The sequence below is a fragment of the Muscardinus avellanarius genome, assembly GCF_963383645.1.
Source record: "Muscardinus avellanarius genome assembly, chromosome: 9".
NCBI classification, from domain to species: domain Eukaryota; kingdom Metazoa; phylum Chordata; class Mammalia; order Rodentia; family Gliridae; genus Muscardinus; species Muscardinus avellanarius.
The window spans coordinates 76714285-76736388 of NC_137795.1; the positions used below are offsets into that span (position 1 = coordinate 76714285).

General features: G+C 33.5%; 1 protein-coding gene across 2 annotated transcripts in view; it reads right to left on the bottom strand.

Annotated features, from left to right (window-relative positions):
• Positions 1 to 22104, bottom strand: part of TFEC (transcription factor EC) — a gene marked incomplete at both ends in the record, with an annotated part of 111781 nt that overhangs the window by 22130 nt on the left and 67547 nt on the right. Inside the window, 2 exons of one of the 2 annotated variants that reach the window (XM_080701721.1) lie at positions 2164 to 2250; positions 6492 to 6671. In XM_080701721.1, coding sequence (XP_080557847.1) covers positions 2164 to 2250; positions 6492 to 6671 — 267 coding nt within the window. Of the gene's footprint in view, positions 1 to 2163; positions 2251 to 6491; positions 6744 to 22104 lie in introns of those variants that run through there. The other variant, XM_080701720.1, reaches the window with a different exon arrangement.

Here is a 22104-nt window from a genome sequence, read left to right on the forward strand (position 1 = left end):
TGGACTACAGCCCAAGCACCTATTTTATTCTTTTATTTTAGAATAGGGTCTCACTAAGTTGTGGAGGGCTTTGCTATGTTGTTGAGTCTGACGTTGAACCTTCAATCTCCTTTCTCAGCCTCCCAAGTACTGTTATTACAGGCCTGTAGTACCACACCTGGCATAGGATATAAGTTTAAAACAATCTCAGAGATCAGTGTTTCTCATTATTCCCATGATGCAATATCTAGATTAAAACTGAGGCTTAAAGCAAAAATCCACACTATTTTCTTTTCTGACTCCCAGGCATATTTCATTATGCTATCCCATTATGATGTTATCTCTTGATGTTGGTTGAGAACTCAACTTGTAGTCTTATGTAGTATAAGTATCACACTTTGCATATTAAAATTGTCAACTAAAATTTGGCAAAATGAACTGCTTAGTTTAATATGATGATCTAGAATTATCAATGATTAATGATTGATTGGTTTTAGTAAATACGTTCTTTGTCTATTCAAAGCAAATTTCCAATGTTTATTACCACCAATTTGCTCTAAGTAAGCCATTCTACATAGCCTTTACAAAACAAGTAAGATAATTTGACGAAGAATGTTTCAATATATAATTCTGAGGAAGTAAGTACCACATGCAAAGAAGGGAAAACTGCAGGAAATTAATATCATTTCCTCAAACGTAGAAGTTGAATACTGGTTAAGAAAATAGTACTCTCATGCTGTGAACTTAGACAGGGAGAAATTAGCATTAATAACATTTATCTAAAGAATTAGTCGGTTTTCATGTAACGATGCTACTTGAAATCTGAAGGAAAAAAGGTTGAAAGAGTTTTCCCTCCATCTTAAAAATAAGTCTGCAACAAAACTAAATTTTAAGCTTCATATGAACTTTGACAGTTATTATTAATATTATTGACATTTTATACATGGAGTTCTGCATGCCAAGAAAAAGGAGGAATGAGACTTCTCTCATTAATTTATTTAGGAATTAGTAAAGTAAAAAGTAATACTTTCAACAAGTGTCTTTAAGGCCTTGAATTAAAATCATCCATCAGAACTTAGTTAAGGCTCATTGTTTTACTAATGTAGAGTCTATTTCAATATACAAAATACAGTCATTCCATTTAAGTGAAAACTTTAAGGTAATTAAAATCTTTTATGATTTTTTAATCTTCTCTAAAAGGTCTTTACCGTGCCCAGCGTGGTGGCACATGCTTGTAATCCCCACGCTTGGGAGGTGGAGACAGGAGGATCATGCAGGTTCGAAGCCAGCCTTGCTGGCTTAAGAGACCCTGTTTCCAAATATAAAAGTATAAAAAATAGGTCTGGGAGTGTAGCCTGGAGATAGAAGGGTTTCCAGGAACCCCCAGTACCACCAAAAAAATAAATAAAACAAAATAAAATAAAAAGTCTTTTATCTATAAATAAATCAATGATAACCTTTCAAAATGTGTGAAAAGAGCTTACATACTCCATATATACCCTTCATGGATAACACTTTTCTGATTAATTAATGAACAATGAAAAGGTAACCACAACTGAATAAGAGATAAGATACCATGCTTTCGTTGAATGTTATTCTAGGAATTTGTACTGATTTCGACACAGATGTCTTTCTACATACTTTAAAGTGGGGTAAGGCCTGTTCTATTTTTTTTAAGTTCATATTTAACTCTGGTTATTAACTGAGAAATAAATGTATATGTTTTATTGTTGTTATCTTTTTCTGTCTTCTACAAAAATGCAGAACCTCTGAATCACACAGCTACTAGTCTGTGGTAAAACAGTCAAAACTGATTCACAACCTCATGAAGATGTTTGATTACATACTGTGCTTAAAATATGTAAATTTCTCATGGAAAAATATTACCACAGAGTAGATATTTAATATGATGTATATATAGAAAGCTTAAACAAATATATGATAGAGACAGATGTAAATAGAAAAAGAGAGAATAATACAAGCCTTAAAATTTTTCTCAATAACATTATACAATCTTTTGTCTGCAGAACAAATATTTCCTACTATCCCTCTTTTATCTTGTATTTGTTCAAAAGGGCATAATAAAACACCATTTGCTGATCCAATGAGATTTCTTTTTTTTTCATCAGCAGAGGCTACTATTTGAGACTGTTTTGATGACCTCCTTGGGTCTGGAAACACTACCGTTCTTTGCCTTAACAGAGGATAGTCTATTCCTTCCTCTTTAAAACTTGATTCCATACAGATTATATTCTCATTAATGTTCTCCATCTAGCAAAATATATTTAAAATATTGTGCATAATAATAAAAGTGTAGCTTCAATCTGAAATTACAGAAAATCTAGTAATCTCTACAAGATTTTTTAGGCTATATCAACTGAGGCCATATGTATACTGAAGTCCAGAATATTTTAGAACTGAAAAATAAGGTAATCCTGATCCCCTGGTTGGTTTTCCTTTCATCTGTCTCCACGGGTGAACAGGTGAGAGCTGGGCAAAGCACCTTAGGCCACTCACTCCCTTGGAAATCAGTATCTATATGAATAGAGAGCTGCATAAAGTATTTTGTGCCAGACCCCACAAACTGAACATGTGGAAAGATGGCTTCCTACAAACAGAATTTTGTCATTTAAAACATTCTGATTGTCTCAAACAAGTAGATTTGTAAATACTCAAATTTTAAACAACTCATCCACATGGATGTAGGCTATATGAAAATAGATTATTCTACCTTCTCTAGTGACCATTAATAATAGTAACAGCAACAATTTAACAACAATAATCATTAAACAGTAAGGAGACTCGGCAAGCCTTGTTTTTAAGTGCTTTGCAAACATCAGATTATTTAATCTTCACAACATCACATGGTGGATAATATTATTATCTCTATTATACAGATGAGGAAAGCAAGAGAAGCTCAACAGCTTGTCCAGGATTAGATAGTTAGCGAGTAGCAGAGGCAGGATTGAACTCCTGGAACTCTGGTTCAATTGTCCAAGCCCCAGTCAGTTTCCTATTCTTCCTCAGTTCCTTTTCAAAACAACATTCTACCCTTCTGTAGAGAAGATTTAAGCTGCAGAAGATTCTAAAAGCTTACATTTTAAAAGCCCATGTTTGCTTCTCCTTCTCTCTCTGTTCTTTCTGTTCTCCTTTCTCTCTCCTTTTTCTCTCTGCTCTAGTTTTAAATCTCTTTTATCCCATTATATTCTCATTTGTGAAATTTTAACTATAATTTAAGCTCAAAGGTACAGTGAATGCCAAATTTATATAACTCTCGTATTGTGGATTCCTTATGAAACAAGTAGGAGCAAATCCTGGTAGAGAGACAAAGGTACCTTATGATTCCATTACTGTTATCTTCTAAGCAAGATTTTTTTGGCAAACCTAAATGAAGTGTTGAAAGATTTCTACTAAGATACTCTCAGAGATGATTCACCAGTAAATCAAAAACACTCCATATATTACTAATTTAATAAATATTTCTTTATTTTGAATTCTTGTTATAGTAACTGGAGCTACAGCAACCAACAGTATAAAGTCTCTGTCCTCCTAGAGCTTGAGCTCTCTAGGAACTGCAGAACCACGGCTGCAGAAGGCTGACTGACTCATTATTTATTGACTTTTAAACTTGCCACAAATTTGCACCAACTACTATTTTTCAGAAATTTAAATATGAACAAGGTGGTGTATCTATATCAAAAGGTGAAAAAACTAGAGAATAAGAAAAAATTAAATGAACACTTAGGATGTGGCATATGCTGTGAAAATACTCTTAAGTACAGTTTTACCTGTATCATATGTGTTACCACCAAAACACAGAGAAGGCACCAAATCCAGGCAGAACCCCCAGAGAAACATCATCGAGAAGAAACCGGAAGTCAGTTTTCAGAGTGAGCTGGAATTGCTCACACATATAGTAGAGATTAAATGAAATGGAGGTAAAGATGGAAAAAGGAGAACCTGCCCAATGTGGCAGCCACTACTGAATCCACATGGCTGGAGCGCGGAGCATCTTGGAATGCACATGACAAGTCTCGGCTAGGTGAGAGGGTTCTGGGTGGAGAGACCTATGCATGGTTGAGTACAAATTTGATTTTATCCCCCCACCCACCCGCAGAAAGACACATGCCACATACAAAATGCTTCAAAATGTGTCAATTTCAGAGACCTTTACTATACAAGTTATTCTTAATTTCAATCACTATATCCTGAATCCATGGATACGCTCACATACTTATCCTGTGATACTTAAGATTTGTGAGGTCCTCTTTGAATTAATGGAATGTTCCCTATGGTCCTCTTTGAATGAATGAAAGGTACCCTGATATCACAGGAGCACAGTGCTTAGAAAAAAGAAAAATCAAAAGTTGGTACCAGATGCCATCTCCTGAACTCCCTTTTCAGCTGAGCATAGTGACATATGCCTTTAATACTAGTACTTAGAAGAGGGAGAAAGGAAGACTGTAGATTTGAGGCCAGCCTCAGCAACTTAGTAAGACCTTATTTCAAAATAAAAAATAAAAGGGCTGGAAATGTAGCTTAGAGGTATAATGCCCCTGGGTTCAAATCTCAGTACTAAACATAAATAAACCATCCAAACAACTCTTCCAGGTATAGAAATGTGAGTTTGAAAGACCTTAAACAAAGAGACCCCATAGCTAGTGGGTGATGGTTCTTTGCTACACTCTGTTTCTAAAGACTTGTTGCTTTGAGACATGGACTCCTTGCACCAGTCAAAAGATACTAGGAAATTATAACAGCACAGGATACATACATTAAAGATATTAATTCTGCAAATGATGCCAGTATATGGCAATGTGTATATGATAAGGCAAATTCAAAGAGACCTCACACTGATCAAAATTATTTCAGACTAAATAAAGCTATAATTAAATGGGCATCAGTGGTGAGTGGAAGGTACTCTTGTGTACCTAGTTTAAAATGCAATGATTAAAATAATAGAAAAAATAAGTTATCTTCAGCCATTGCTTACATTTTCACCAGGCAACTAACCCCCTTGAGACGTTCAAACCTTTCCCACCACACAGCTCTCTTTGAGAGCACCTAAAAGCACACTAAAAACAACAGTCTTCCTTTATATGCCCATGACTATAATCAAAGCAAAGGTAAGATGTGCACCTAAGGAATCGAAGCAGTGGAAAAAGAAAAGACAAAACCCAGAAGATTGATATGTTTCATATCCTTCTAAATTTAGCAAGCATACTATATAACATGTTATAAGAATCACTTTCTGGGTTTTACATAAAATTGACTCATATACTAATATTCTTTGAGATTTTTTTCTTTCTTTTAGAAATCAATCTTTTACGAAAGAATATGAATTCTGGAAGAGGTGGCTGTACGAAGAAATGTATTGGTTGGAGTTCTAATACTTACTCTATAGATGATTTTCATCCTACATATATTTTTATGGTCTTCACAAAGTGGATAGAGAACCTGGTTCTACATTCCATTTTTAAGTTACTTTATATACCCATTGTTGAAAAATATATGTAGAGATTTACAGCCAGTCTTAGATATCAGAAAGTCCTATTGTGTGGTTATTTTATATTTCATTAAATTGTCTACCAGACCCTTATTCATTTTTCTTTTTCAGATTAATATGAAATTTGTTTTTAAAACCTTCCTATATCATTTGCATTCAGATAATAGGATTCTGAGCACTATACTTTTGTGCATGGAGGCCTCAGGCTTAATAGCTAAAACATATTGACCTGAAATCAGCTGTAATCATCAGGAATTTAGATTGAGAGATAAAATTGGAGAGATAATAGAAATATGGTTCTCTCTAACAAATGAAATGGGTAAGAGGAAAGAGAAAAAGAAGCTCAGTTATCAGTGTAGTTTTTCTACACTGAGATATTAAAAGTCTTCCAGGTTTTAGTTGTCTCCAAGTTCTATCATTTCCTCAGTATTTTTTTTTGAAATTTCACTTAAAAGCAAACAACATGAAATCATGAAGCTAGACATTCTTACTTATTTTATATCCTCAGCATCACTAAAAAGTAAAAATCCAGATATAATTCCATGAAATATATATATATATATATATATATATATATATATATATATATATATATGTACAATAAGATTGTTAGTCTTATTCTAATGAAAGTTTTAGAGCATAAATTCATTGCTAAATGATTTATGCCTGTTTTCTATTAGTGGTTATTTAAGATATTATAACTACTGATAAATATTTTGACTAAAGTCACTCAGGAAACCTTTAAAATTACAGTTAAGTCTTTCAAACCCATATTACTATTAGTGCCTATGTTGGCTCTCATTGGTATCTAATTGAAATGAATCCTAAAAATGAATTGTTTCAATGTATTATGCATATTAATATATATAATCCATGCATATATATTAATTTATTTAAAACACATTTATCTTGTTTAATTAACTTGCATTTGGAATGTTTAACGTTGAAATGTTGATTTTTCCCAAAAACCAATGACACAGCTTCCACAAGCAGCCATTAGACATACATGCCATTCTTCGCTGCCATCTTCATTCCCAAGAGTTAGTAATTTGGTGAGCGGATTTCCTGTGAGGCCAACATCACTGTCCGGACTCCTGCTTCCATGCTGTGCGAGGAGCACGCAGCTTGGCCCTGGAGGGTGTGGCTGTTTGATAGTCTGGTGGACGATTTGGTGGTCAAGGGTCATGAAGGGTTTTACTTGTTGTCTCTGGCCGTTGTGTAGCTGAGGCCTTGTAGTACTTTCCAGGTGTGCTGGGACCTGTGGAATCAAAATCAAACAAATACAAAGTGGGGCATCATCTGGTAAATCTGAATTCTCCTTCCATCTGTAGAATCTTAACAGTAAAAGTGCTATAATGACCAGTTTCTCCTAGATCCATGGTCTATGCTTCCGTACTAAGCCCCAAATATTTTTAATGGGTTGTCGTTTTTAAAACATAATTTAGACTTTACTGAATTGTCTTCAATGCTAATCAGACTTTTAAAGTTAATACTCTAACAACAGTAAATCAATATAGAAGTAGCAATACTTTTTAAGGGTCTAAAAAAACTAATATAACACAAGGAAAATGTAGCTGATTCACTAATATGATTTTTATATAACATACATTCATTTGGGTTTCTTTGTATTATACATAAACATTCTGTGAAATACAATAAAACTTTTTTCTAAGGAAATTGTAAAATTATCCATGAATTAGCACGATGTAGAAGAGTATGTATTCAGTATTAGGTGTAGTACTCTATGAATGGTGAAAATCTAAGTAATTTTTTCTACTTTTCTGTTCCCTAGTTTTACTTTGTAGAAATCTTGTTTTTAGACCATTCTATAGTCTAATCTGTAATAATAATAAATTTGTAACATCATTACTATAAATAGACAGATAAACGCATGCAAAAAAAAGTCTAACCATTGCCATGTGCTGTCTAAACAACAAATGCCTCATCTTTTACAAAGCAAACATTAAAATTCTGGGCATCACTGGTCTAGTTATCATAGTTAATGTTATAACATTGTCCGTAAAAGGACAATTTTAAGCATCTCAAGCTTTCCCTTTAAAAGCCTATGAATGTAGGATTGCTTGCCAGTTGCCTTTATATTTACTATGCTGTGATGTGGCTTCTAATAAATTTTCCTCAAGTGGCCTATATATAAACCTATTTAATATTTCCCTCATGTTAAACAATACCAAAGATTGCTGTAGAGTGCTTATTTTTCTTTTTATTTCATTTATACAAACTACTCCTTAAATCCCTTAACGTGCATTAGCCCAGATAAATAGCCTTCACAAAGTATTTTGCATTTAAATTAGCTGGTTTGGGGTACAATATTGTAGTAGTTACTTTAGTTTAATTCTGTTATGCTGACATTTTTAGCATTATTTTAATTGTACTACCATAAAATAATTTTTCAGTCATATAAAAAAGATTAAGATTGGTAATAAAGATTACACATATTACTAATTATATTGCTATGAGCTTTAAAGTTGTAACATAACATTTCATTAAAATGCCAGTGGTGATTTTTTTAAAGGTTTGCTAGCTTATCCCACAGTTTTAAGTTAATCTTTCCTAATCTGTGTGCATTTACAAAATATATGTTATAAATAACACTTTCCATTCCACAAATCTGAATGATCTTTTATACTATGTAAATGAGTGCTAAAGAACATTGTATACTGACAAATGAAATGGCAAATGAAAATATACTTTTTATTATAATAAAAACATGTTGAATCAGAATTTAAAACATTTATTAACTCATTCTTTACTATTTATATTGACTCTAAAAGCATGCATTTGAATGAGTACTCTCATGTTACATCAAGAGTACAAAAGAATTTGTAGATGTGGTCCCAGGGTCCTAGAAGCTTATTAAGCTATTAGGCAGTATTAATGTCAGGTATAATAATAACAATAGCAGTAAAAAAAAAAGAAGGTGATAGGTACTATGCTAAGCATATATTATTTTATATTATTATTTAATAAACTTCTAAAATAGATACCATTAGTATCCCCACTATTCCATATATGCAAAGCAACTGAGATTTAGAAAGGTTACGTGGTACAACTATTATCACTCACGTAGTGAGGGATGGAACTGGAATACAGAGCCTGCCTTCCTAAAAAGTTTACTAGTAATGCAATGAATTTCAAATGCCAACTACAAGGTGTATAAAAATATATTGAAGACAAAATAATTATAATCCAATTGTTTGAAGGATTATTTTGCACAAGGAGCAAGGGAAAGAAAATCTCAAGTAGGAAAGATCAAGATAAAGCAAGACGAGATATTAGAAGACAGTCACAAATCTTCACCATGAAAAGAACTCACACAAAAAACTTTCTTTTTCAAAGCTAAACTAACATTTCTTCTTTGGGTCACTGAATATATGGATAGAATAAAATGTAAAATGAAACCAACTCTATTCTAACCAAACTATTGGCTATTTATAAGAAATTACAAAAGCTTAACAGGAAAAGTGAAGACCTTCTTAAAACCTAAGTATATGACATTTACAAACTAGGAAGATTTTAACAGCTTCATGGAACAGGGTAACATTCAATGAAATATTATTACACATAAAAGCTGTGATGTTTCCAATTATGGATTAATATTAGCATAGTGAACAACTTTATATAGCTAATTTTAAAATGCTTTAAAATTATCTACATTTTAAAAGCAGATATTCTTTGTATTTCTTTTTACTGAATATTTCAATATTTTGTGAGATAAATTAAATTTTAGGCCTCTGTAATCTTTTATTCACTTAATCAGGAAACACTCTTTGAGTGTCATTTTATTGTGTATGTGAGCTCTTGAGCAGTCACTGAAGATAAGAGAGAGATGCATGGTATCTGCCCTCAGGTGGCTGACAGGCTAGTCAAGTTTAAGTGAGGATGAAGAAAATGAATTCCCCAAAGGCAAGAACTATATTTATTTTGCTGGCTGCTCCGCTGTCATATTTTCTGTATAGAACGTCACATATGCCAGACATTAAAAAAAATAGTTTCATATGTGTGCAGTTAAAGAATGAAAGAATGAATCATTAAAATGCAGTATAGGAATACTATAGTGACCACAGAGAGCATGGGGAATCCCCTGGAAGATCAGAATAAGCATAATCAGAATATCAAAGTCTACTTATAAATCTACTCAAAGTCTATTTAAGAGCAGCTATAGATTTTGGGTTGTTTCATTGGGCTGTCAAAAAGATTAAGATATTTAAATAAGGAAAAAAATTGATATTAAAAATTAGTAAATCATGTCTCCAGAACTCTGAATTATGTTTTAACATTTGTCCCTGAACTAAAAGTATATTGAAAGCTTCCTCCTCATGCAGCTTACCATCATATTGCTAAAGGCATCGTGTCTATATATCAAGAAAAAAATTGCAAGGCATACTAAAAGGCAAAACACAAAGAAACAAAGAAACAAACACAAACACACAGTTTGAAGACACAGAGCAAGGATCATATTCTGACTCAGATATGAAAGGGAAGTAATTATAGTTAGTTCAATGAAACCATATTCTACATTAAAAAGAAGTGAATGACTCGGTCACAAAAAGTCATGAAGGAAACTTAAGTGCGTATTACTAAGTGAAAGAAGCCAATCTGAAAAGGCTATATAGTATCTGGCAACATATAAAATATGTAACATTTTAAAAAAAGATATAACTAGCAAAAACAATTTTTTTGGGTGGTACTGGGATTCCTGGAAACTTTTCTACCTCCAGGCTACACACCCAGACCCCTTTTATTTAAATATTTTTATTTGGAAACAGGGTCTCTTAAGCCAGCAAGGCTGGCTTCGAACCTGTGCAATCCTCCTGTCTCCTCCTCCCAAGAGTGGGGATTACAAGCATGTGCCACCATGTCCAGCTTCAAAACAAATTTAAAAGATCAGTATTTATCAGGGATTGAGAGGTGGGAGGGGTTAATAGGTAGAACACAGAGTGTTGCATTTTTAAAGCAATTAACCTAGTCTGTATGAAACTATAATGGTAGATACATGTCATTGTATATATTTTTTCAAATCAATTAAATGTGTAATGCCAACAGTGAAACTTTAAATGATAACACTTTTGGGTGATGCTGAGGTATCAATGTAGATTTACCAAATGAACTACTCTGGTAGGGGATGTTGATGGTTGGGAAGGGAATGCACTTGTGGAATAGAAAGTATACAGGAAACCTCTGTATTCATTGCTCAATTTTGCTGTGAACCTAAAACTTCTTTAAAACTAAAGTCTTTATTTAAAAAAGGGATGGTTATAATCATTAATAAGAGAATTATGTATTTATATCTGATTTCATTTTTACGTCTTTTTCTTTTTCTTATTTTAGAATAGAATCAATGCAGGAATTCTGACTACTAAGCAAACTAATTGAGATAAATGAATAAACAGTTTGGGCAATAAAATGAAGTCAGACCTCATTCTCTGATAACAGCAGTTGAAACAGCAGTAAAAGATAATTTTAAGGTATGTGGTACCTGACTTAAAATACCAGAGTCTGAATCAGTCATGGGAGGGTTAAAGTCTATATAACACCAAAGATTTAGTTATAAATTAATTAAGATTAACTAAAAGCTATTAAGTGACTTTTACATGCATTTTAAGAGCTGTGGAGTAATGCAGGTCAACCAACCAGTGCTGGTTGGAAGGCCTCTCTGTTCCCAAATGAAATACACTTATTTTCACACAGTAGTTTTCAAATTATTCTTTAGATGAACGCATTCAAATATAGTCTTTTGTCTTAGTTCCTATCTGGGCTTTAGCTCTTTAGAGCCTTATTAAGTAGCTGAGACTGGCCACGGACCTGTATCCTTCTGTCTCAGCTTCCCAAGTACTGCGATTACAATTCCAAAATGTTCTCAAAGACTGTTTATTTGTATCATACATCCTTAAATATTGCTATACATCATATACATGTTTTAAATATAACATTAATATAGGCTGACATTTATTTCATCTTCTTCATAAATGTTAACTTTTAGTAGGACATGGTGGCACACACTTGTAATCCCAGCATTTAGGAGGTTGAGACCAGAGGATCGCAGTTCACAGATAGCCTCACCTACTTAGCAAGGTTCTTCACAACTCAATGAGACCCTGTTTCAAATTAAAGAATGAAAAATAGGGCTGGGGGTATAGCTCAGAGGTAGAATGTCCCTGGGTTCCATCCCCAGTAATGCAAAAATAATAATAATAAAGAAAAGTAAAGAAAATAAAAAAGACTAAAAAATAGGGCTGGTGGTATAGCTTGAAGGTACAATCCCACTGAGTTCCATCCCCAGTACCACCCAAAAAATAAAATAATAAAAATAAAAATGTTAACTTTTTAATAGAGAAGGTATAGGATAATGGTAAAAATTCTCAGCTAATTCTTTCCACATTCACTTGGCAAACATTTAATGAGAGCTTGCTCTTTGGTAAAGTCAGTCCCAAGGGAAAGTCATTCCTTTCTATAAAGAAGGGCTGGGACCCACGTGTCACTATTTACCTCAGCTTCTGATATTGACCCTTAGAAATTCAGGACTAAAAAGTTGATGGCAAATATCATATACACACTATTATTGCTCCACTAAAACCTTTCATCAGCATTCTTTTGACTACCCAATCAAATTAACCAAGCAAACATATATGTCTGTGGATATCCAGTATGTGGATATGATAAAACCCTCCCATGAGTAATTCAGACTCTGGGATTTTAAGTCAAGTACCTGCCTACCTAATATGCTTTATCAGATTATGGGTACAAAGAGGAATAAAAACATCTCCATCCAGAATACATTTAGTTTAAATATATTACTTGGTTCTAATAAATTAAACTCATAAACTGTCAACAAATATATTCACACATGCATATATGTACGCACACATACATATCAAAAAGACACACAATTCTGCTCACTACAATTTGACAACTCTGATTTAATTTTGTTAATTTTATACTAAGCTTGAATTTAACAAATGAACTAAAAGCTTTGGATTTCACAATGAATAATAGGTAACTATTAATTATGTTCTTGATATCAGAGGTATATAAGAGGAAATCTATTTTGGGGGACTTATGAATCTACTACCTCCTAGGTACCAACTCATAAAAGCCACATGACATTTGTTAATGTTCTGCAGTAAAGATTAATAACTCATTTTTTTTCAAATCTTACTTTCCTCATAGCAGTCTGTGGATATGATATTGCCATAAATCTCATCTTGACTAAACCTAAAATTATACAGTCGAGCTTGTCTGATTGAGCTATAACTACTGAACTAAAGTAGGACTCAGTTCATCAAAAGTTTGACTTAGGTTTCTGAACAACTGTCAGCATATTTCAGTCGAGTATTATATAATCCAAAGCTATTTAGTAGATAATATAAAGTGTGATTATAACATATTCCTTCAGTCCCAATCATTTGAATTTGGATAATTCCAGTGGTGTGTCATTGAGGAGAGATCCACATTCAAAAGATTTTAGAAAGACATGAATATTACTAAGCAGAGTTATCCTAATTCAATAAAGTTCTCATGGAAAATTCTTGTATTCAACAAGCACTTGTATTTAGACTATGAAGTCTAACTTCCCTTACAACCTCATCTAGCTCCATCTGTGTTCATTTGCTTTGTTTATGTTAGTTTCATGGTAAAATTGCCATTTCACATCATTAAAGGAAGCAGAAAAATATCACATATAGCTGTGGTTTACTTAGTCTTATTTAAGAGTATGTGTACTAAAATTTTTGAGCTGTAAATATTAATCAAGAATCACATCAGAAACCACTTCATGGTGGCTTCAAAACAATATGGCCATACAGACACTACAGTGGACTGCCCACATCAATAGCCAAAAAAAGTTAATATGAATCATTCAGAAAACATAAGACATGATACTTTAAATTACATTTAACATGGTGTTCACAGGCATAGCATTCATTAATTCTGTAAATATTTTGAATGCCTACTACACAGCAGGTTTTATGCTACTATGATAGGTTCTGAGGATATAATGATAGCAAAATAGATTTAACACATTCTGCAGAGTTCACAGTCTGTTAGTGGAGATCAATATTTAAACATGTAATTATAATACAATGCGATAAGTCCTATGAAAGAAGTTATCATTAAGTCAAGCAGAAAGACCTAGATTAAACGTGAATGACTTTGATGTGTTTCACTGAGATGAATGGCATTTTGGTTAAGACAGGGAATCATGCATTTGATTCTGAATTATATCGCATTTTTGATGCCTTGAAGGTGTCCTAAAGAGATGTGAAGTAAGTAAGCAGATCTATGTGCCTGGAACTCAGAAATAGGCTTAATTATATTAAGGATATAATTCACATCTACCTAAACTTAGAAGAAAAATGATCAGGTGAAGAGAGGACATACCTAATTAGAAAATAAGTGGGCTTAGAATCGAACATGGTAGACTTCCAACTTCTAGGTGCCCACAGATAATTCTATTCTGATCATTTTTTTCCTCAGATCTGCTAAGTTTTTTGCACATTTTAAAAATGCTTTTGAAGTTTGTATGTATTACATTGTCAGGTAATAGTTCCTTAATTATGTAAATATTAGTTTTCTCCATGTCCAAAATTACACATTCACCCCTTTAATATAATATGGCTTTATTTTATTATTCCAATTCTATTATAACTTTCATATGGACAGTTTGCAACTCTTTATCTGCAATTCCAAAATCCAAAATATTTTGAAAAATCAGAGGGCTTTTTTTTTAAGACTAGCATAACCCCATTTGTAACAAAATCATACCTGGGCCGGGCATGGTGGCACACACTTGTAATCCCCGTGCTTGGGAGGTGGAGATAGGAGGATCGCGCTGGTTCGGAGCCAGCCTCTCTGGCTTAAGAGACCCTGTTTCCACATAAAAAAGTTAAAAAATAGGTCTGGGAGTGTAGCCCGTGGGAGTGTATCCCGGAGGTAGAAGGGATTCCAGGAACCCCAGTACCACCATAAAAAAAAAAAAAATCATACCTGCAATGAAGTGTGAATACTTATAAAGTCTATCCCATGTAGAGTACATATTCGTATGATTTCCTGCAAATATATTAATGTATTTGATTATGGAATGCTGTCTTGAGCCCCAAGAGAGTGTCAAATATTAAATGTAATAACTAAATTACCTTTCTAGATTTGTAGAGAATTCTGAAATACATCTAGCCTTATGATTTTTGATAATACATTTGTGTTTTTGTTGTATTTTGAGTGAGCAGCATGTGCATAAAACTATTCTACATGTATTGTATATATTATTCTACCTTGACGATATAAAACTTACATTATTATAAAAATCAAAGGAGTATATACAATGATTTTTTTTTTGTATGTGGTACTGGTTGTGTGTGGTACTGGGGATTGAACCCAGGGGCATTATACCTCCAACCTACACTCTGAGCCCTATTTTTTATTCTTTATTTGAAACAGGGTCTCACTAATTGCAAGGGCCTCACTAAGTAGCTGAGGCTGGCGAGAATCTGAAATCCTCCTGTGTCAGCCTCCCGAGTACTGGGATTACAAGTGTGTGCCACCATGCCCGGCTTGCAATTTTTTTTTTGAATCTTCGGTATAAAAAACTGAAGGTGCAATAGCACACACCTATATTCCCAGCACTTGGGGCGTAAGGCAGGAGAATTGTCTGAGGCCAGAAATTTGAGGCAGCCTGAGCAATATAGATTCATCTTGTCTCTTAAAATTATATATACATAAAATCATAAATCTCTGTAAGACACTTAATTACTTATTGTTTTTAGAAAGTATAAGGTATCAAAAGTAAAAGGCAAATTGAGCATATGTCTCTCTTGGGGAAAAAATGAGATGAGGAGCTATCCTTTCTAATTCAAAAAACTAATTGAATAAATAAGAAAATTTATTCTTTATTTAATAATAATGCATCATCAAAGATTAACAACATTTTTGTTGGTATTAAACATGTTTGTACAAACTAAAATAAGTTAATATCAAAGTTTTTATGCTTTTTAGCAGCTTAACATCCCCTACAATTCAATAATGTCCTACAAATGTGGAAATATGTAAATTAATTACTTAAGCTAGGTGTAGTAATGTGTCTTAATTTTTTTCAAGACAGTTATCTGATTGTATTAGAGTTTAAAGATTAATACTTATTAAGAAGACTTTTATAAATTAAAAAAGTATTTTGTTTTAGAAATCAACAATTGTGTTTAGATGATACTTCACAGTTACTTTCAAGTTAAAACAAAGCTCTCGTATAATGCTTAAATATACATTTTCACCCTTGATATAGTGACCTTTTGATATAATTTTCATTATGAAGTTGTGACTGTTCTTTCAAGGATGCAAAGAAGAAAAGAGAAACAAAGCTGACTTCTTCAAAAGGTCATATTTCAAATATCTTGGAAACTCATCAATGCATTTTTAAAAACTACATATTCTAAAATAGATCTGAAGCCATAAATATGAACATCTGTAATAAAAATTCAAAACTTATTTTGCTTGCTCTCTCTCATATCATTCTGTTATAAAGGCACATGTTTATCATTTTTGTTATATCCTAATGATTGGATCTGAGATGACACCAATATAGTATCAACCTACTCAGACCTTATAAAATAAATCTGCAGGCCTACCTAGTGTATTTGTAAATGTAATTTTAAAATGTGCATATTTTTACAAGAGTAAAGGGTCATAAAGTTTTATTCTTAGAAAATATTCTAAACAATTCAAATGATTTTTATACTATCTTTGGCTTGAAAACTTTTTATCCTCTATCCACTTACCACTTAACTTTATGAGTTGATATATGATCATCAATTAATGAAGTCATTTCTATCATAATAAAATGTCATTATTAGAACTGCAGTATTCTAGCCTAACCATTTTCTAAAGAAAATGATTGGGGCATTTTAAGTAGTTAAATATTAAAATAATCTAATTGAAAATGAGACTTTGATATTATTCATTTTGATTGACAAACTGCAGAAAATGGCTGTTTCATAAGTACATTTCCATCACTCCATTTTTGTAGACATTGCTAATATGCCTGAGAAAAGGGGAAAACCTATGTTGCCTTTGTTTTACTTAACCAGTAAGCATAATTGGTTTGGGCTTTCCACGTTTTAAATGTACCTGTTATTAGAATATGTATATTAATCCAAGTCCTCAAGTATCGTGCCACTTTGTAGGAAAGATCTTCACTCATACGGTTGTCATAGTTTCATCTTCTTCTTATAATTAAAGTACAATGTTCTTTTAGAACCAAAGAAATGTACTTCTGCTTTAATTTTTTATGGTTGTTAAAGGTACATAGCTATGAAACATTAATCAATTAAAAAGAATCACAGGACCTCATGAATTAGTTGAAAGCTTCAAAATGCAAAATACTAGTCATAGTCATAAGTCAAATATTCTAGTGATTTAAATAGAGACATTTCTCTCTTTCCCATAGATGTAGAAACTAAAGCTCTATCAGGTTATCAGACTTGCTAACAATTAACACAGGTAACCAGTAAACTCAATTTTTATATTTTGTTTACAGCTAGGAAATTCTTTCAAATGCAAACTATTATTAGTCCACAAAAATGATAAAATGCAACTCTAACCTCTGTTATCAGAAAAAAAGTGTATCCTACAGAGATATATAAATATGAGTCAACCTACCCCACTTTCTAATGGAAAACTGTGGAGTTTTTCCCAACATTAATAGAACTTGACTTGATTAACTCATGTTTTTGTTTTTGTTTTATTTTGTGTCTTACTAAGTCCATCTTGTAGACACCAAGATGCAAAATTTGGGTTCTCCATACAGAACAAAATTGTGCTATAATTCAAATCTACCACTAGAAAATACTAGCACTAGAGAAGTGTTTCGTTTTTCAAGGTGCTTTGTTCACATCAACCTGTAGATCTATGTAATAAAAATATACTCTATGGAGTCCCAGACCTCTTCCCCAGGAGAAATTTTAGTTTCCTTATATTAGCTTCACTCTTAATCTTGATGTTTTACTTCCTGAAAATTGCTAAGTCCTTTTCACAAGAGAGCAAGGGTGGGTGGGGAGAGAGAGAGTAAGAGGAATAAATAATTTTATTTTCAGCTTGGCTTATTCTTTTTTTTTTTTTTTTTTTTTTGCGGGTCTGGGGATGGAACCCAGGGGCATTTGACCTCCAAGCTACACCCCCTGCCCTATTTTTTATTCTTTATTTTGAAACCGGATTTCACTCAGTTGTGGAGGGCCTCACTAAGTAGCTGAGGCTGTTCGCGAACCGCGATCCTCCAGGTCTCAGCCTCCCGAATGCTGGGATTACAAGCGTGCGCCATCATGCCCGGCTAGCTTGGCTTATTCTAACCAAAAATATTCTAACCATTAGTATCTTTAAACTTCTCAAAGGAACAAATTTAAGAAACGAATAAATGCATATAAGAAGTTGGTAAAAATTAAATAATAGAAAATTTATAATATCCTTTTATGTCAACTGTCTTTAAGAAACCAAAATATTAGGTAAAATTGAAGTTTTTGAATATATGGAACAATTTTACTGCAATTTTAGGGAGTAGGACTCAAATTTTTTTTTCCATACTGACTTGTATAGACAAACCAACTTAAAAATTTTTGTTGAACACTAAAATGAAAAACAAAATATTTCAAAAATAAGCTCTTTGCAATGACTCTGTAGTAAGTACAATAATGTCTTTCCTACCAAAGATGCCCACATCTCAATTCCTGGAACCACTAGATAAGTAACTTTACATTACAAAACAGACTTTATAGAGGTGTGTACACTGAGGATCACAAGACCAATGCCATCTCAAGGTCCTCAAACAAAGAAGGCAGGACAGATGGAGTCCAACAGAAGGAGCTGTGACTATGGAAGCAGATGTCAAGTAGATGCAGAGCATTGAGCCAAAGAACACAGTATTTCTCCAGAAGCTGGAGAAGACAGGAAACAGAGAATCCTTTGAGGCCTCTTGAAAGGACCTAAGGCTTTTCCCAACACTGATTATAACCCAGTGAAACTCACTTCAGACTTATGTCCTCTAAAAATTTAAACTGATAAAAATTTTTCCTGATTTGAAAACACCAAATTTATGAGAAATTTGTTATAGCAGCAATAGGAAAGAAACTAATGTAGAGTTTTTAATTCTCAGGTTTGTGTTTTCCTGCAATATAACATTATAAATTTTGCTGATGACTTCTAAGAAACAGCCTGCCTAGAAATGCTGATAAGAGATTTCCTAACTCATAGCTGAAATTATTTGAGGAGAACTCAAACAAAGATCAGTTCCCCAAACCTAATGCCTTTGGTTAACCTCTAAATCTTATTAAAATGCCCCAGTAGTAGAAATTACAGAAGCAAAATTTTCTGTCTCTCCCTATTTCAAAGTGTAGGTGAAACCAAATGAAAATAGAGAAGAAGCAGAAGACAGCAGAAGACAGCTCATAACAAGGTACAAGCTTAGTCTAAGCTGTGTTCATAATGCCCTATTAAGCTACTAAAGGCCATTAGTAAGATACTAACATGATCATTCAGGATCTAAGAAATACCCCTCAGGCAGTGATATGGAAATTGAGTTATTGCAAGACCATGGTCTGCTCAGACAGGAACAACAAATAGGAATTTTGGTGATATTCTGGGAGAGAAAAATAGATAACTCAAGCTCAGGCAATAGCATGTGGAATTGTAAACTATAACTCAAATATTACCCATAATGTAGAGAAATTAAAGAAAAATATGTGCAGGAGTTCCGATTGATTTATGCTGGTGGTAAAGGTTTGCACAAGATACTGTAATATGAAGTGGTAAATGGTAGAGAAGATGACTTTACCAAAATAAGAAATAAAAGCAGAGGCGAAAGTTGAAAAAGAGATGATAAATTTAGCATTGACTTAATAAAATTCAAGAGCTTATGGAACATCCAAGATGGAGACTTAGCATGCAGCTAGATGTGCACCATCAGAGATATAGATCTGGTGACTAGTTCAGAAGATACTGAAGCAGGGTTTCAGATGAACTCACATAACATAAATTATTAAGATTAGAAAGAAAAAATATTGTCAAGAACATCTAACGGGTGGGAGAAACTGGAAAAAAAAATCTCAAACGAGTATAAGGAAAAGGAGAATAGTGCAATATCACAAAGCCAATGTCAGATAGAGTTTCAAGGAAAAGAAAGTGATTTACAAAGCAAAATGCCATAGAGATGAAGGAAGAAAAATAGAAGGTACTGCCAGCTGACTAGGGGGAAAGTGGGTCACTGGTGATCCTCAGGAGATACTGTGAGGGATGCATGGAGAACAGAGGGCAGGACTGGAGAGACTCTATGAGTTGTGAGTGAGGCAATCCCAGGGCTCAGAGGCATAGGCTCCTCTCTTACTACACTCTCCTCTGCAAAGCTCATTTGTTTTCATGGTCTGAAATACCACCTACCTGAGAACGACTCCCAAATTGGTATTTTTGTTCCATCTCTATGTGTGAGGTAGAAGCTAGTGGCATGAGAAGGGAACTGGAGGTGCCACAGAACTCTCACCACCAGGCGGCCTCTCCCCGCTCTACTTTATATGTGTCAATAATAGCATCTATTCCCGGAGCTAAAAACACCATTTTCATGCTAATAAAATATAAACCCCAAAGTTATGTTTCTGCCCCAGAATGTTCTTATTTTTTCTCAGATACCCAATATATGTATAGATGAATGTGTGTATGTGTGTGTGTGTGTGTGTGTGTGTGTGTAGATTTATGCAGCTGGTCAAAGCATGAGAACATGGAGTAGTCGGTATATTAGAAGACTTCATCAGACCAAACAAAAGGTATAAAAAGTGGTAGAGGAAGAGAGCTGCTAAAGACTGAAAGCTATAGTCCAGCCTAGAACATTGGATCATCCATGAAAGCTCCTGATACTGAGAAACAAGATGCTTCTCAAACTACCTGCACTGACTTTTACAAAAATTTCATTTCTTGCATATATATATATATATATATATATATATATATATATATATATATATATAATGTTAGTTATAGATATCATATATAGTGAAAATATATAATATATTCAATATATTCATTTTATTTAGAGAAGGCCAGATTCACATACATGATGGACTTTGTATACAGTTTACTATATAAATATTTACAATCACAAATATCACCAAATTGAGAATTTACAAGCATGTAAATCATTACCCCCTAAAATCTGTTTCTCTCTGATCTTTCTCAGTTTAGAAACCGTAGTCTTCTCTATTTCTTCATTTTCTCTACCCCAACAGTCAACCTCCCTATCCATGATAGCTCAAATCACATCTCAGATAGATCCATCTTCACCGTTACTACAGAAACTCTAGCCCCAGCCACCACTGTTCTGAACTGCGAATCCTTCAGTAATGATCTTCCAGTTGTCTCCACCCGTCTCTCCATTCTTCATGCAGCCTACAGAATGAAGGTCTAAAATTACAAAATGGATTCTCCTCTCTCCTGTCTAAAATCTTTCAATTGCTCTCCATTTCATCTAGAATAGAATCTAGTTTTCTTATCTTGGCTTAAAAGTGAGTTGTCTTCGAACTACCAATCCAATAGCATGCTTCAACTCCCCCATGCTCACTATGGACTAACCACATCGGGCTTTATGTTTTATTTGGTTTTATTTTTCAGTTACTGCAATAAGTGAGGCATTCCCACTCTCAGGACCTCCAGATGTGCTTTTTCTTCCTAAAGAAGCATGGAAGGCTCCATCCTGAGTTCTTTTAAGATGAGCTCTCGCTCTCAGTGTCTCCTGACTACTATTTAAATAGATGTTTCTCTAATATTTTCCTTCTAAATGCTTTATGGTGTTGCTTTTTTGTACTTAGTAATTCATATGTTGGTTTTTAACTTATTATCTATCTTATTAGCTACATTCTAAGCTGCTTTAGGACAAGCTATTTGTTTTGTTAATTATGGGAATTCAATGCTGTGTGGTGCTGCACTTGGTAAATGTAAATTCCCAATAAATATTTTTAAATAATCAAATAAGTGAAAGAGAAGAAACAATGACAGTAGTGACTACCACAAATTGAATGCTTAGTATATATCAAGAACAATTTTAAGCATTCTACATGTATTAATCTTTTAATCATCACAATAAGCCTATTGAGGTAGAAACTAACTTTATCCCTCTCCAATGATGAGTATAAGAAAAATAAAATGATATGCTAAATGCCAAACAGCTAGCAGAGTAGCAGAACCAGTATTTATGAACAACACTTTCCCTCTTTTTTTTTTTTTTGGTACTAGATATTCAATCCAAGGGCATTCTACCTCCAAGCTATACCTCTAGTTCTATTTTTTAATATTGAAACAGGATCTCTAAGTTTCTGGGAGTCTTGCTAAATTCTTGAGGGCCTGCTAAGTTGCTGAGACTGGCCTCTCAAACCTGTGATCCTCTTGTCTCTGCCTTCCAAGTATGGAGATTATAGGCAATGTCCACCACACCTGGCTTCAGAGCCAGGATTTGAATCCAGAAAGTCTGGTTCCAGAGATCACACTCTTGGCTTGCTCTAAATATTTCATAATGTCTAACCATAAACGTTGGGGATTTTAGCTATTAGGAATGCTCTAGTGTTAGTACATGAGTAGTTGTG